The 16,081-nt window shown below is 48.6% G+C and overlaps 1 protein-coding gene across 1 annotated transcript; it reads right to left on the bottom strand.

Annotated features, from left to right (window-relative positions):
* Positions 1-1,190: 1,190 nt before the first annotated feature.
* Positions 1,191-12,965, bottom strand: RAB27B (RAB27B, member RAS oncogene family). Its single transcript, XM_026038921.1, has 6 exons — positions 12,953-12,965; positions 7,000-7,171; positions 5,083-5,168; positions 3,314-3,417; positions 2,197-2,320; positions 1,191-1,374 (listed from the first exon to the last, which is right to left on the bottom strand). Exons 2-6 carry the CDS (start codon positions 7,150-7,152, stop codon positions 1,191-1,193), a joined length of 651 nt encoding a protein of 216 aa, XP_025894706.1. The 5' UTR covers positions 7,153-7,171; positions 12,953-12,965.
* Positions 12,966-16,081: the final 3,116 nt, after the last annotated feature.

Raw genomic sequence — 16,081 nt, forward strand, 5'->3', positions numbered from 1 at the left:
GATTTCCACAATGATCCTGCAATTTTAAGTGTAGGACTTCTCTATTTCTTCTGCTTGTCTTTGCTTGTGATGAGCCACGTGCTGGTTCATGGGGTTTCTTGTACGTGTCTGCAAAGGGCAGCCCCCACACATCACCCTCCTGCAGCAGCACACAAGAGGCTCCTGTTTGGCCCCAGAAGCACCTCAAGCTCCTGTGACACATTTCCAGCTCGAGCCACCCCTGCGGAGCCCGGTCCCCATCACCARGATTCCCTGCTGCCTCTTTTGGGAGGCACAAGGAAGTTTCTCCTGAATGTCCCAAGAGGCCTGCAGTGAATCGCTCCTCAGCTCTTCCCCTTGTCCCACCTGGGACACCCACTTATCTGAGGGAGAAAAGGATGGGTTCCTTATGTGAGGGAGGGGAAAAAAATTAGTATTTTTTGCTTACGGTGAGAGTTGTAAGAYGCTTCACAAAATCCAGCTTTCCTCTTTTTCCATCAAGGATGCTCCTCTCTTTCCAAACCATCCCTGCAGCGTGGGAACTGAACACTCGGGACCTCCTGCAGCTCTCCCATCCCTGCTTGGATTACTGGCAAGAACAGCGACAATTCCCGAGTGGATTTGTTCAAAATTAAATCTCCTCCTTCCCTCCCAGACCCCCGAAGTGACGCACGCTCCTCCCGCCCCCGTGAAGCTGAGCAGGCCGGCAGCACCGCTCGCTCTGCACGAAGAGGGAAGTTTTCCTAATGGGCCACATCAAATCTTTCATCCATCTCTGAAAATGCTGGTCCCTGACACAGAGCAAGAATTATAAAGAAATCATAAAGTGGCACAGACCTGGAACACCACCCACTGCTGTTTTAATTGCTTTGTCCCGTTTATATCGACCTCATATAATTCCTTCCCTCCTCTTTTAAAAAAATAAAGTCACTTTCTTCAATTCAGCATCTTGGATCATCAAGATAAGGGCTGGAGGGGACGGGAGTGGGAAGGGGAAGAGAAGCGGGCACAATTGTCACGAAAACGGCACCTATCAGGAGGAATCACCAACRCGAGCGCCTCACGGAGACCCAGCTTTCCATGTAGAAGCAGTTCTTTCTTCAGGGAGAAACGAACCCCAGCAGCAGGACGGCCCGGCGGCTCCGGGAGCATCCCGGCTCCCGGGAATGCCGTCCCGACGCTCTCCAGCCATGGCACGCGTCGCTCCCGGGCTAGCAGGCGCAGCGGGCGCCGCGCGGCGCCGGCGGCTCCGGGCCGGCCGTGCCCGCGCCGTTGGCGGCGCCCGGCGCCTTGTCCACGCACTGCTCCATGCGCTTCATGACCAGGTCRAGCAGGGCGCCCACGGCCTGCTCCACCGCCTGCCCCGTCGCCGCGCTCGTCTCCAGGTACGGGATGCTGCAGCGGGAACGGAAAGGCCCCGTGGGAACAGGCACTCCCGCGGCCACGAGTGAGAGCCCCGCGGTGCCAGCGACGCCTCGGGCGCTAGCAGAAGGAATTGGGCAGGTTGGGGCTTTGGGTTCACCTGGATTCTCCTCCCCTCCCGGCCAGGGCCAGAACTCCTGTTCCTGTGGCACAGTTATTGGGATAGACTCACTGAAAGGCTAATGGCAAAAGTTCCCCTGACGCTTGGAATAGTGGAGAGAATCGCTGGGSAATAGTGGAGAGACGCTGCGGGTGACCAGGAGCTCTGCTGGGCACAGCAGTGGTTGCAGAAGCTGCAGGGGAGAACTGCAGCAGTCCCCGGCACTGCAGCCAGCAGGAACTTGCTGCAAGTCCTCACACCTTTCCTGGACACTCCCTGGCCACAGAAGCTTCTCAGATCAGCGCAGTGTCTCACACGGGAGATTTCTCCGGGCGTCTGCTCATTGCAGCTGGTGAAGCCGAGCTTCCTCATTTAATATCACCAGAACTACCCTGCTCTTTAGCATGGGTCGMACTTTGGCTATTTGGCCCTCAGTGAAAGTGTGTCTAAGTGCAATTCAGCTTGGGTGGAGCTGTTCCCACTCTGCAATCCCAACTCAGTCTAAAACAGCACTTCCCAATTCTTCTTTTTCAGCAGGGAGGACTATCAATTGCTGCAGCCCTYCCATCATACAAAGCTCTGTTCTCCTCAGCATCTCTGGGTTTATAAGGACACTTGTGACTGCCTCTAGACAGCCATTACCTACACTCACCATTGTTATTAACTAAATTTAGCATCTCCCTTAATTCGCTTACCCGTATTTGTCCGCCAGGTCTTTCGCTTGCCTTTCGTTCACCTCCCTCTGGTCTGACAGATCAGCCTTATTCCCGATCAACACGATATCGGGATTCTCGCAGTATGCGTTGGCTTGCAGCTGACCTAGAAGGAAAAATAAACTGAAGCTTAGAGTGTGCTGGAAATTCCTGAAAGCCTAAGTATTTATGACYAAAGACACCCAAAGCAATTCTCTTTCCTCCTGCCCACCTTGAAATACCCCAGGCTAAGGAACCACTTCTCACCAAACACATTTCTCTGCCACACATTATGCATTAAGCACCCTCAGCTGAACACAACCTTGGCAATGTAGCCTGCGTTCCGCTTTTAGCCCATCCCTCATCCCAAGAGAAGCGGCCAGTGGCTGCAGACGCAATCCCAGGATTCCATGTACGGGGTTCCTGGAAGCAGCAYGGGCCCCTCCGAGGGCAATGACACGTTTGGCTGCTCAGGGCCTGCGAGCAAACSCTGTGCAGCCTTCCCAGCAAAGTCCTCAGCGCCCAATTTTAACGGAGCCTCAGGGCAGACAGGGAGGAATCGCATCCTGCTTTAATAATACAACACTCAGCACAGAGCTAACAGCAAGAACAGCTGCCAAGCTCCTGTGCCTTGCCTCAAACGTGGGCTATGCTCAAGGAAGTGAAAACTGCCAGATTTGGAAGAGGTCACAGATGCGGTGGGTTGTGCAAAGCCCAGACAAGAAGACCAAGCACATGCCCAAACTAACACACCATGCAACAGAAAGGATGCACAYGTCCCACATCTGGTGAGGCTTTTACCCGAAGACACAGGTCTGCCCTGGCCAGGACGATCTGGTGCAGCACAGTAAGTACTAAGGGCAATGACTGTCCTTCCATCTACTTGTGGTTTCAGGATGCAACCCAACAGGTCATCTCAGGAGCACCCCAAAAGCCAGCAGGAGCCAGCGTGGTTCGCAGCACCCAGGCTGCGAGCACCTCATTTACAGCAACACTCCAGAGAAACACTTTGTTCGACTGGCTTTAAAACCACGACATGCACAAGGACACCTAGCAGCCTAAAACCCTCGAGGAAGCCTCAAGCCAACCAGTGCAGGCAAAGCTCTACAGCTCTACTTACTCATCCAATTTCTGACATTTAAGAAGCTCTGTTGACTGGTGAGATCAAACATGAGCAGAAAGCCCATGGCGTCTCTGAAGAACGCTGTGGTAAGGCTCCGAAACCTGCAGGAAGGAAAGAGGAGGAGGCAGGACAGCTCTGTTAATACAAACGGAGCTCTAGCATTCGAGGTAACATATTTTTGGCAAGTCTTAATTGAGCAAAGGAAAATGAGAGATAGTGCAAAGCTTTTCTGAGTCATTTGTGCAAAAATTCCATTAAACTACCTTGAAATATGAAGAGTCTGTGTGATTTAGTGGATATATGTTCCCATGGAAGCAAAATCCATGACCTTCATCTTCGCTATGATGTATCACATCACTGGATAACTCTTAATCACAGTGTTAGTAATCTACCAGGGGAAGCTTCTATGTGAAAACATAAACAGTGCTGGTGACTAATCTAATGGTTCAAATCCTGCCTGTCTGATTTAACCGAAGAAAAAACCCCAGAGAGGGGAGAATAAAAGAGAATCGAGAAAAGATGCAGGAAGCATTTAGCGCATCACAGATCACAGTGACAGCAAAGGGTCCCACTGCTGTGGTGACACACACTTACCCATGGATGCACATTGCCTAATACAGCAAGAACTAAAGAAGATGGCAAAGGAAGAGGAGCTGGCTGCTTCTGASTGTGCAGGGCGACTGTTTGCAGGGAAACTCAGTTAGAAGGGGAGATAACCTTGTTTTCAGGGTGCACATGCACTCTGCAAACAGACCTGAGCAAAGCATTTAATAAGGCTGCATTTACAACTGTATGATTTATAGGCTTCTTACAAAGCCAGGAAAGCAGGTGAAACTACAGACCGTGCAACTACAACCTCGTTTGCACCCAGGTCGCAAACCTCTTCAAATTAAGACAAAATCTAAATAACACAAGACTTTCACAGAGTGCTTGCAGACTGTACAACAGTCTACACTCTTTTCATATATATTTTTTATATATTACAGCAATCAATCACCTCGCAAAACATGCCCATGTGACATGACCACGTGCAACCAATTTTGCACAGTCTAACAAAAATCAGGAGCTGTAATTGATATTTTACTCCACAAATCCCTGAAAATTAGRACAAAAGCAGGTCAGATATCTGACACACACTTTTAGGCTTTTCTTCCCAAAACAAAACCAGTCTCTAAATGTTAAACCTGAGCTTGCTTCTTTGTGTGCACACAAGCAGTGCTTGAACACTGCCAAGAGATGGGACCTGTGTTTAAGTCTCCTTAAGGCCACGGGTGACACAGGAGTGACACGGGGCAAGCGCACACGCTCTGCGAGAGCAAAGGCCAGTGCRCTGGATTGCACAGAGCCACGGGGGACACCTAGGAAAACGCGATAGGCAGTCTGCCCTTTAAAGGATAATGGAGGATCAAAAAAACAGGAGAATGGGATAGTTCGTCCCTTCCAGATGGGATTAAAAACATATTCTAAAGCCCAAAAAAACAGGACAAAACAGAAAACCCCAATGAACCGATGACCCACATGTGCTGGAAGTGAGAGCTGTGCTGAGGCCATGAACAGACGGATTTAAACTCCTTCCAGCCCCATCTTCTGAGATGCTCTGACCACCATAACAAAGCCATGGCTGGGAAACTTGGCTTCTGACATATATGTTTGTCGCCCCAAAATAGCATGGTTTTTTCATTTTTTATCTCTCAAAATGCCCAGGGGTTTATTCAGAAAGGCAAAAACCTTGAGTTCCCACGAGCTGTGCAGGCTGAGCTGGTTACCTTTCCTGCCCAGCAGTGTCCCACAGCTGCAGATGCACCTTGAAGGCCTTCCCTGGGGATCCGTTTGGGCTCCTCGTGCTGTACACCTGCAGAGAGACACAGATCTGAACCTGCAGCACGGCCTTTTTTTTTGTAATTTCTGCAGAACCGAGCAACAAATCCCATCCCTAACGCAAAGCTGAGCCTTAATACTAAAAGCCACTTCAGAAGGAGGCTTGCAATAACCCTTAAAAACCCAGAAGCCAGTGAACTGTCCTCAAAAGCTGCCCTTTAAAGATAACTTGGCCACATGCAGCGCTTGAGATGAGATGCAGTTCTGTACAAGTCAGTGTACCAGCATGAGGAGCAAGGTTTCCGCATTCGCTCCATTGCTGGTCTCACTAATTCCACAGGGACTGACAGGATGAACCTCTACTAAAGAGAAAAAAAAATCCTTTTTCTTCATTAATTTCTGTTCAACATTAACGACTTCTTTACTACCTGGGCCTGCCAACCTCTGGCACTGGGAATCTCAAAGAGTCACTTTTTGAAGCGACTTTAACACAACAGAAATCCACGCATTTAACCTTTAAAATCTCTTCCTCAAGAGGAAGTCCTTTTTTTCCAGTAGACCCTTGGGATGTTTCAAAGCTGGTAATTTCACATAAGATGGTTTATCCTACTCTTATCAAGCCTCCTACGCCAAAAATACATTGTAAATGGGAAAATTACCAAAGAAATTTGACAGCAGCCTTTAGCAGAGCAGCTCAGCGCTGCTGGATGAGGCAGGGTCCACGTTCAGSCACTTCACCGAGCTCTGAGCAGCCAGGGAAGGAGCTCTCCAGCAACGAGCGTGTTCAGACATTTGCTCACAATAAAAATCTACATCAATATTTTACTCTCATGACCTCAATGGAACTTAATAGCGAGGAGAATGAAGCAGTTTCCAACCTGTGCATCACATTTAACTAGTCTGGGCTTACATAACACTGAATCTGAGTAGTCTAACACAATATCCAGATCCAAGGGTCTCTCATTCCACCTAAGGCCTTGTGATTAATTTTCTAATGCTGCAGAACTACAACCACTGCATTTTAACTGGCAGCATCCCTAGGGACCTGAACACACCAATATACATCCCGATCAGAGTATACGCAGATCTGCTGACACATGGGGCCAAGAAACACATAAATTGCACCCAAACCCTCCAGAGGGTTGCCGTTGCCAAAGACGTTTGTTTTTAGTTGACTATTTCAAAATGGGAAAACATTTTAATAAGAAACATTGGGAATGGCTTATAGGTCTTGCTGTAACCTGGCGAAGGGCTGAAAAGTGGTTTTTCTACATGGTTTTCTTCAAAGTAAATGGCACAAAGTTGTGTCAGATCCACAGAGCTGCTCCTGGGTAAAAAGCTTAGCTTTGACCACGACTCCAGCCCAGGCCAGGCTCTGCACAAGCAGTGGCTCTTGCACCAGTCGAGCCCTGTCTGCAGGGTCAAGACCTAGCGTGCGTCTCACGCAAACTCCTGTGAAATACTTCAGGAATCCAACAAGAAGGCAGTTTAAACAGGTCCCTGTCTTTCAGCTGGGCAAATATGCACAGCKTCCATCAAGGAAATGTCTGCAAGCATCGTCCAGACTCTAATAKCTTGTATTTATTACACGTTTACTACTTAAGCAAAATACAATTGCTACTATTAGAAAGTTGATTTTATACCCTATATCCATCTATACYCTATATATTTATATATTATTTATATATATTTATACCCTACATCTATATCTATCTTGCATCTAGCCAAAAACTTGATCAGAAAAATCATTATTAACATATGCATTATCCTACAATAAGAGAAGTAGCATGCTCTTTTTTTTTTCCTCAGCAATAACAAATTAAAAAAAAAAAAAAGACTGATATTATTCGTATGAGACAACTTACCACTCGTTTTTCCCGGAAATCTATGCCTACCGTCGTGATGAATTTTGGATTAAACTTGTTATCGGTGTATCTGTACAGGAATGTCGTTTTTCCAACCCCAGAGTCCCCGAGGGCCAGGAGTTTGATCAGGTAATCATAGTCTCCATCAGTCATAGTGCTAACTTTCAGGAACCTATACAAAGAATAGGAAAAAAAAAAAAAAAAGGATTTAATTAAAATAACAAACAAAACAAACAGACTCTTGTTTGTCTTCCCTTCATTTAGATTTTTGTCCATTGAAATGCTTCTGCATGTGATCCAGGTTGCATGTTGTGTTTGTGTAATCACATTCCTTTAGGCTGTGATTTTCTGAAAAGGATCTAAAATTATGGTGTCACCAAAAAACACATGCRAAGTCCACTGCAAAGTACTGGGGGAGAGGACGGGAATCACAGAGAAAAGGTGAAAATTGTGTCACCATTTGGCACCACCAAAGGACAGCAGCGGCCGACAGGCCAGACCCCAAAGGGATTCCAGAAATTCTGCTCTCTACAAGAACTCTTTTCTTATTGCAAAGGCAATATTTCCATTCCAATTTGATAACATACCAATTTAATTRCTCCTTCCCCCACCTTCAAGCCACACAAAATTTGAGCCAGACTCCTCACTGCAAAAAATTCACCTCATGTTTACCCACGTCCAGCCTTCTGCAACTGAACCGGGGCCAAATTCACCCTTTGGATGAAGTTTGGGCAGGTCAGGGCTGACATTTCAAGTGGCAGCAACAGGAGCAGGGGTCCAGACAGAGCCCTTAAGGAAGGGTCCATCCAAGCCACCTCGATCCCCGCTTTCCGTGCATCTCCAATAACAGGTCTCGCACACTTCCCAAACTGTCTTGCCGAATCCYGCAGGAGGCACCCAGCCCCACGGCACCCCCGGGAAGGTGCTAAYTGGAGAGGRAGGAGGAGGAGGAGGAGCAGATGGCAGCACCACGGCGTRGGCTCAACCCCGGCCCCCGGGACATTGCTGTTTCCATCGCCACTCGACCGCAATCTCTACGCAAAAGTCCATYGGATACAGCCAGCAGCCTCGAAGAGTAAGGAATGTCCTCATTTACACGCCTCCTAGAGCAATTTTAGGCTGTTCTCCACATGCAGCACTAAACCGGAGTGGCCAAGCCAGCCTTACTAAGCGCTTGTGAAATGAACCCACGCTCCGGGTAGCACAAACCCTTCCTCCCTAACCAACACTGTGGTTAGCAGCAGCATCCCGCAGGAGGTTTCAAACTCGACCAGCAAGGTGCTCTCCTGGTGAAAAAGAAGAGGCAGAAACCAACCAGGCAAACCCCAACCAGCTCTCAGGTGGTAAAGGCTGCTCTGCTTCGCAAACAGCAGCGAACCACAACTTCTTCACCCTCGTCCCTCCCAACGAGCCACTCACCGTTGCTTCCAGCAAACCCTGAGCTCCTTCCGACCCCAACCCTCTCCATACTTTCACGTCATTGTACTACATTTGTGCCAATACACGTCYTGAATTTCCATCAGAATAGCATCATCTTCTTGGGTGTCTAAATTGGCAAGTACTGAGTGGCTTTGACAAAAACAGACAACCAAGCCCATTTTGACCATCCTSTACTTCAGCAGCTCCAAGGCTACAGCACTGGTATCCTCAAAAGAGGGTCACCAACACAGGCAGGACAAGCCTTGGGCCGCTCATCTCTCCATCCAGAGTCCAAGTCTTCCACCGAGAACACATCTAACCCCATCTAAACTTGTTTCTAAGTGTGTCTGTAATTAACCRAGTCTGACATTTCTGGATGTTTCTGTTTGCCTTAGGACAGATGTTAACTTAAATAATATGTGCAACCATACCCCACAATGTTGGGAGTAAAGCTAGGTTCTTAAATGAAGTAGGTTTGTTTGTTTGTTTTTTTCTTAAAGAAAACCAAATTAGTTCACAACAATTTCTTTTAGTGAAAATCTGCAAAACACGCCAATATTTTCTATTGAAAAGTTAGTAACAAGGGATTTTAAGTTAAAAAACATATACTTTCTTGTACTCAACTCTGATTTTCAATGTCTCGATAGATGAAGTTACTGCAGAGAACTATCCCTGGGGCCAAGCYGACCTGGAAGTCCACCGGGGTGGTGGATCTCTTCTTCCAAGCTGCCAAACAGGATTTTCTTCCTCTTCTAGGCTGGAAGGAAGCGACTAGAAGTCATGGAGAGCAGAGGCTCCCTGGGACGGCTCAGGGAGGCTCCTCCTGACTGGAACAGCAGCATCAGACACGTGGGTGACCACAGACRGGAGGAGAACGTGGCAGGCGATGAACTCCCCCTTCAGTGTATGGRTTATCCCCAGCCAAGGGTGCTCTCCTCCACTGAGGACCATCCTCATGCAGAGAAGGTCCCCAATCGAAACCCCCCTGGTTTTGCTGTCTCGGCAGTTAAGAGATTGCCATCTAGGCCAGAGGCAGCCTCTGGCTTCCCCATCGATTATTCTGTTCCACCCCAGCGTAACGTTCTCTAACTACAGCCCAAGAGATCCCTCACAACGCGGCCCTTGCCAGGAGACCGTCATGGTGCCGAGCACCACAAACACGGTCGCCCAAAGCAACACGTAGGAGTTTCGCTGAGGTTTCTAACTCAGTTTTTATCAGTAAGCATTCTCCTTTGGCACCATGAATCAAAGAGAAAGCTATTATTGCTCCTTTGAAGGAAATCACTCGTGCTTCAAGACAGCATTGGACTGATTCAAGGGCAGGTTCACTTCACGCATGTCCTGGAAGTCCCACCTCAGACCATGGAAATGGATGGAGAGGAGGACAGTTGAGACCTTGGTTTCCTTCTTCCATGTGCAGCCTGTTCCTTAAAAACAGGGAATTTGGTAATTAACTGAAATCTAAATTGCTCTCAAAAAAAAAAAAAAAAAAAAAAATTTCCACTGGGAACAAACTGAAGCCTGTGGAAAAATGGCTTCAATTCAGAAATCCCTTTTCATTTCAAGATGTTTAGATGTGTATCAAAAACAGAGCAAACTAAAATTGTGGTAAACCTGACTTAACAACATGGCACGATAGACTTGCTTTTATGCTCTCAGAATTTGGGGAAGATTGTGTAAAGAAAAACGTTCAAACTTCCAAGCGTCCAACTTCACAGATTTGCATCTTTAAAGAAAGTTCCCCTAATCAAAGGCGCTACCCACCAGACGCTGCCATAAAGCATTTGCTCATTAACGGGGAGAAAAGGAGGACATCCCCACATTTCCATAAATCGCCCAGGGGGCTATCATCAAGGAAAAGCTACGCTCCGGAGGGAAAAGTCAGACCCAGAAACAAGACATTATGTCCCCTGACACACTATTAGTTAAAAGCCCAACAAACCAAACCGCTGCCTAAAGAGCAGGAGCGGTGGGAAGCGCYGGATGCAAAGGGCACGCACGTGGGGCCCCAGCAGCTGCTCAGCAAGAGCCATCTCCTCTGCTGCACAGCCACCACGATCCAGCTAAGCTTTAAAAAATACAGGGAAATTAAAGCTAAAAAGTCCAATACAAACGTGATATGAAGGTAAAATGCTGCATTATTCCCAGCTCCATCTATGCTCCCTCAAAAATCATGCAGGCTGAAGCAGAAAGACTTGCTTACATCAACCTGGAAGAGCTTCTTGGTCCTTGAAATTCTTCAGCTATATCCTTTAAATAGAAATGCAACGTTGTGCAATGCTATCAGAAAACCTCCTCCAGCCTTTTTTTTTTGTAGGAATACTAGAAAAACTTCCTTTTCCCAGATTTTCTTTTCTTCTCAAGCTCTGCACTGGTATTTACAGCATGGATACTGCACTAGAATATACCAGAATATCCAGGAAAAAAAATAGCTACTGGAAGGAAAAAAACAAAAAAGGCAAAAAAGAACATCATAAAACACTAAAAAGGCTGCCTGTATATGAGGTAAATCTGTCCCTACCTCCCCACAGCAGGGAGAACTCATGAGATCCCTGCCACATGCCACACTTCCCATATCCACAGGCAGGGCAACCAGACCTTCCAGCTGCAGGACCAGTTTCATGCTAATTAAAGCAATTTTAACCACACTCCCCCAGTGTCCTTCTCTGCTCCATCCGCCTTGATCACTAACTTCTGCTTGCCCCCTCCACCTTGCAAAACAAAAGCCTCCAAAGCCCAGAATCCCAGGATGGTTGGGGTTGGAAGGGACCTCTCGGGAACAACCAGTTTAGCCCCCTGCTCCAGCAGGGACACCCAGAGCTCGGGGCACCCGCTCACATCCCGGCGGGTTGGCAGATCTGCAGAGCAGGAGCCTCCGCAGCCTCCCTGGGCAGCCTGGGCCAGGGCTGGGCACCCTCACCCCAAACAAGCTCTTCCTCACGGCCACATGGAGCTGCCTGGGCTCCAACTGGGACCACTGCCCCTTGTCCTGGCATCGGCCACCACCAAGAAGAGTTTGGCCTCTTCCTCCCTACATTCCCCCTTCAGATATTTATATATATTGGTCAGATCCCCTCTCAGCCTTCCCTTCTCCAGGCTAAATAATCCATGACCGTTTTGCTGGGGCGATGTTTGTCACCTAAGGAGTTTCCCGGACACGGCTCYGCACCGACCGGGTTATCAACATCATTAAGTCAGTCATGTCAAACAGCCCCGTCCTTGCAGGAAGGAGCCGCAGGAAAGCGGGAAACACAAAGCTGAAGGACAGAGGATTCAATTCCCAAGCGCGTTCCCAGAACGCAGCCTCTCAAACACATTGTGAGCAAGAGAAACAGGCAGCACGTAGGAAAGAGGATGAAAATATCCAGCAACACCAGCCTCGTGCTACCCTTCGCCTGCAATCAGCTGCCAAGAACATGGCCCGCAATGAGCCAAACATTTTTTCTTCTCAAAAGCAAACAACTTGCTGGATTTAAACCAGGATGCAACTGGAGCTGGCTTTTCTATGCAAAAATCAGGCCTACGTAACCATTTCCACGCAGGGGCAGCGAGGACACAGCGTGCAAAGGCACAGGATCTGCGTGAGAGCAAAGGTACCGCTCGCACACGTGCAGCTAACAGCCGTGGTGAGGAAATTTGGGGAATTTCCCCGAATTTTAGCAAGCCGGGGCCCCCTCTGGCGCAGGGAAGGGCGCTGTGACTGCGGCACAGGCCACCTTCCCAACGCACTTGCAACGTTCAGAGACGGGAGCAGAGCAGCGACACAAAAGCCCGTTGCAAGGTGCTCCTGCACCGACTCCTTCCCACCCCATCGCTGAACGGCCAGATTATTATCCAGCCGCTCAGGGGACAACGATTACTCAGGACGCAGCACAAAAGGTGCTCTAAGCTACTCCAACCTGTCTCGCTGTCGGACCAGGCACCGGCCGCTTTGGGGTGCCGTTTTCCGGGGGATCCTTCCGTTGCAGCCCAGCGGCAGCTCCAGCGGCRCCGCGCCTGGCCCCRGGCACCCGGAACAGCCACGTTTGCACTGCAGGGCGAGGAGCCGCTCACTCATTCTCCAGTGCGAGCGGAGATGAAAAGCAAACACACGGCAAAAATAAAGAGGGGAAAAAGCAAAGACAGCGAATACCTAAAGACCTCACCCAGCTGCTTCCAGAAGCTCTTATTTAAAAAAAAAAAAAAAAAAAATGCCTTTACCAAAAAAAACCCCCAAAAAAAAAAAAAAAAAATGGTGCCTTTTTACCACTAGGGCAAACACATGGTAGGAGGTTACTTATTCCATGAGGGACCATGTAAACCCCCCTGTATTTCATCCTTTCAAGAACATGCCTGGCAAGAACAAGAATTGTCCCTGGGCTGACTGCACCACTGCATTTACCACCTAACCCTGCCCAATGTACTCCAGGGGCAACATAAATACAGCTGTGGGCTAGAAAATAACCTGGAAAACATCCACGCAAGCCTTTGCATACGAGCAATGTATGCATTGCTTTACAGTGTGTTACATACCGGGTTATACAAGCCCACAAACCTCTGGAAAAGGCAGCAGGAGCCACCACCGTGAATAATCCAGATGATAAACTCCCCAGTCCTTTGTTCCCACTTGGAAGCGAGCGCAGGCACCAGCCGGATCCTCAGGAATGCTTTCCAAGGGAGGAAGCGGAGTGCACGGAGCAGATCTCGTGTAACATATAGAGTCGTCCRGGCACCTGCGACGGGAGTGTGGAGCCGTGCAGGGATGAACCCGGCCAGGGCGTCCCCGCACGCAGGAGGGTGACGGTGCCGCCGGYGCAGCACAAGGTCCCTTCCCACCGTCCCAACACGCTCCGACTTGCCGCAAATTCCAAGAGCGCCTTTGAGCAGCTCTTCACTGACCCTCTAGACCTCCTCTGCTCATTTGAAGGCAAGCAAAAGCCACCAGCCGTTATGCTACTTATCTGCCTGTGTGTCAGGGGAGAAAAAAAATAAATGCTATGAAAATKTATGAGCTAATATAGTTATCTGCAAGACATGAACTGGCTTAGACTTCCCCTTTAACTGCAGCAACAAGATATCATTATCCGCACTTCATCTCTCCCTGACCTTATCAAATTCATGTTTCGAATCCAAAACTCATCATAAACGTTCTGCAAACCTCCGACAAAAGGCAGCCAACGCCACGACGCGCACGGCTGCTACGCTGCCTTTCATTACCATATTTCTCCAGATCGCTATTTAAATTTAGGAACCCTGATATGCTGGTGAAGACTCCCAACTGGATGACTCCCTCTGAAAGCCCTGAACGTTTGCCAGCTCCTTGTGTTTTTTATAACACCACGCTTCTCCCCGCATGCATGAACCGCTATGTGTGACCAACAGCTACCGACGGAATAAAGAGCAAGCGGGAAGTCAACTCCCCATCTCGGAAAGCCCGTCTGGAAGCTGGGTCCAGGTCCTCACACGGTGTGAAATAGCATTGCTCCACTGCCAGAAACGGAGCTGGGCTGTTTCGCAGCTACTTAGCGCAAAGGTTCACCGACAAAGCTCAATTTTATTATTAGAGATTCTTTTTAATGTCCTTTCTAACATAATTTTGAAAGCAGCAGGGGAACACAGGGCTGAACATGATCAGCCAGGGGACGTCTCTAGCACTCAAATTGATCGCCAAACAAAACCAAACCTGCCTTTTGGAGCACCTCCATAAAGAAGGACGCACTGTGAAGCCCCGTGCAGGGGTAGGGCTAGGGAGACTTCTGCTCTGTGCTGCCTCCAGGCTAGGGCTATCTACAATAGAGGAAAAAAAATAGATTAAAGAAACAGGCATATTGGTGAGTCAGAATGGGTCAGAGCTGTCAGATCTTCCTTTCCAAAATAACTTCTGAAATGCAGGAGAAAAGAACACGGTTCCACTTTAGAACTGAATTTAGGGATGGAAAAAAAAGAAAGACAAGGGTTTTGGAGATGGCCAGAGCCAATCCCACTGAAAACGTCCTCTGAGGCTACGGTGGCAGCCAATAGTTTCCTCGTGCAGGAGGAACCGCAAGGCCGAAGCTGAAGCCACAGCCAAGCTGAGGGCTCCAGAGGCCGAGCTCCTGCTCCGGGCAGGCAGAGGACACTTCCCACACCGCAGAAGGGACAAGCCTCCTCACGTGCGGGCGAAGCGCTGCGATGGGCGCAGAACGGGAGCCTGCAAAGCCAAGAGCAGCCTCAGCCATCACAGTGAGCACTAAGGGGGGTCGCTAAGTTATTTCTATGCAGCAGCCAACTCCTGCTTCCTTTAGCACGGGGAGAAGCAGCCCCACTAGCCAGCAGAACAAGGGGTCGTTCCTGGAGCAGCAACCACGTTGCCTTGGGAAGAAGGAGGCCTCCCAAAGCTTACACAGCAACCAGTATTGGAGCCACAGGGCGAGTGCTGCCATGTGCAGGTCTTACCAGCCAAAGATGAAGAGCATTCCTGCAAGGCAGAAGGTCCTTCTAACAGCCGTGTCCTTCCTCAGAAAACAGTTAGGACCTAATCTGAGCTATCACAGATGTTGATTGACTGTTCCCTACTTCTGCCGTGCTTAAATTGCACCAAGGAGATTTCATTTGCACTTACAGAACAAGGTTCCYAGCAAAGCTCAGGGGACTCTGTCAAACCCACCATGGAAGGTCTTCCAAAGGCTGGCAAAACACAGGTAGGACACAGCTGACCCTGCTCGGGACAGACCAGGGACTCACGTTCTCCTGACGTCCTCAGCCTGGTCTGCTCCCCACTACCCAACTTCTTGTAAAGCAAAGCCAACTGCTGCAGCCTTTCCTATGCTCTTAATGCAGAGGGAAAGGAAGAGTCCTGGCATAACTGGGAAAAAAAAAGGATTTTTATTCCATGCTGCTTAGGACAGACTTGGAGAGCTCGTAGCACTTTGTTCCTTTAAACAATAGCTGCAGGAACAATGGTAAAGCACAATAGTCATCGACCTGTCCCTCGCTATGTTAAAGCGGATTTACATTCCCTGTACCATTCTGTTTAAATAAAAATGTACAACAGAGATCAAAACAGCCTGGCTTGTCAAATCACCTGATCCTATTTATCATGGCTCTTTAAGGACCGTCAATGGTAAAGAAGGTTTCTGGAGATAGAAAGTCATCAGTTCTAATACAGCAGTGGCTTTTAAATGCTGAAATCGCAGCCTTTGAAGCGGGGAATTATTCTTTCTTTGTACCAYGGACAATCTTATGTGAACACTGAAGCAATCTGATTACTCCATGAAAGGTTTTAGGAATTTAGGCTATGTCTATTGTGCTGCTAAGACAAGCCTGATCCAAGACCACGGGCCCGCGGATTGCACCAGGACAGGGCAGGCCGAATCCAGAAAAATTCCCAAATYTTCCCATCTGCTGCTTCTTTCTCTGTGCCCCAAGGAAGAAGACTCATTTGTTCAATGTTACTCCAACCTACCTCCATGCGGGATGATCAGCCAATGCATGCTGATCCCTGGGAATTCCCTGGGAATCATCTGCTGATCCCTAGGAATATGCCTGCTCCTTGACACTTGACAGGGAAGAGAAATCCAAAAGTTCTTTTCCTAATGCGAAATTTCAAGACTGCACGATAGAGGATTAATCCCTCCAGAGAATTACTTGTTGCCTGATCAAATTCCTGAATTCTGGACCACAGGAGCTTTCGGTACTTCCCTGC

The sequence above is a fragment of the Nothoprocta perdicaria genome, unplaced genomic scaffold, assembly GCF_003342845.1.
Source record: "Nothoprocta perdicaria isolate Ctin4 unplaced genomic scaffold, notPer1 scaffold_10, whole genome shotgun sequence".
Lineage (NCBI taxonomy): Eukaryota > Metazoa > Chordata > Aves > Tinamiformes > Tinamidae > Nothoprocta > Nothoprocta perdicaria.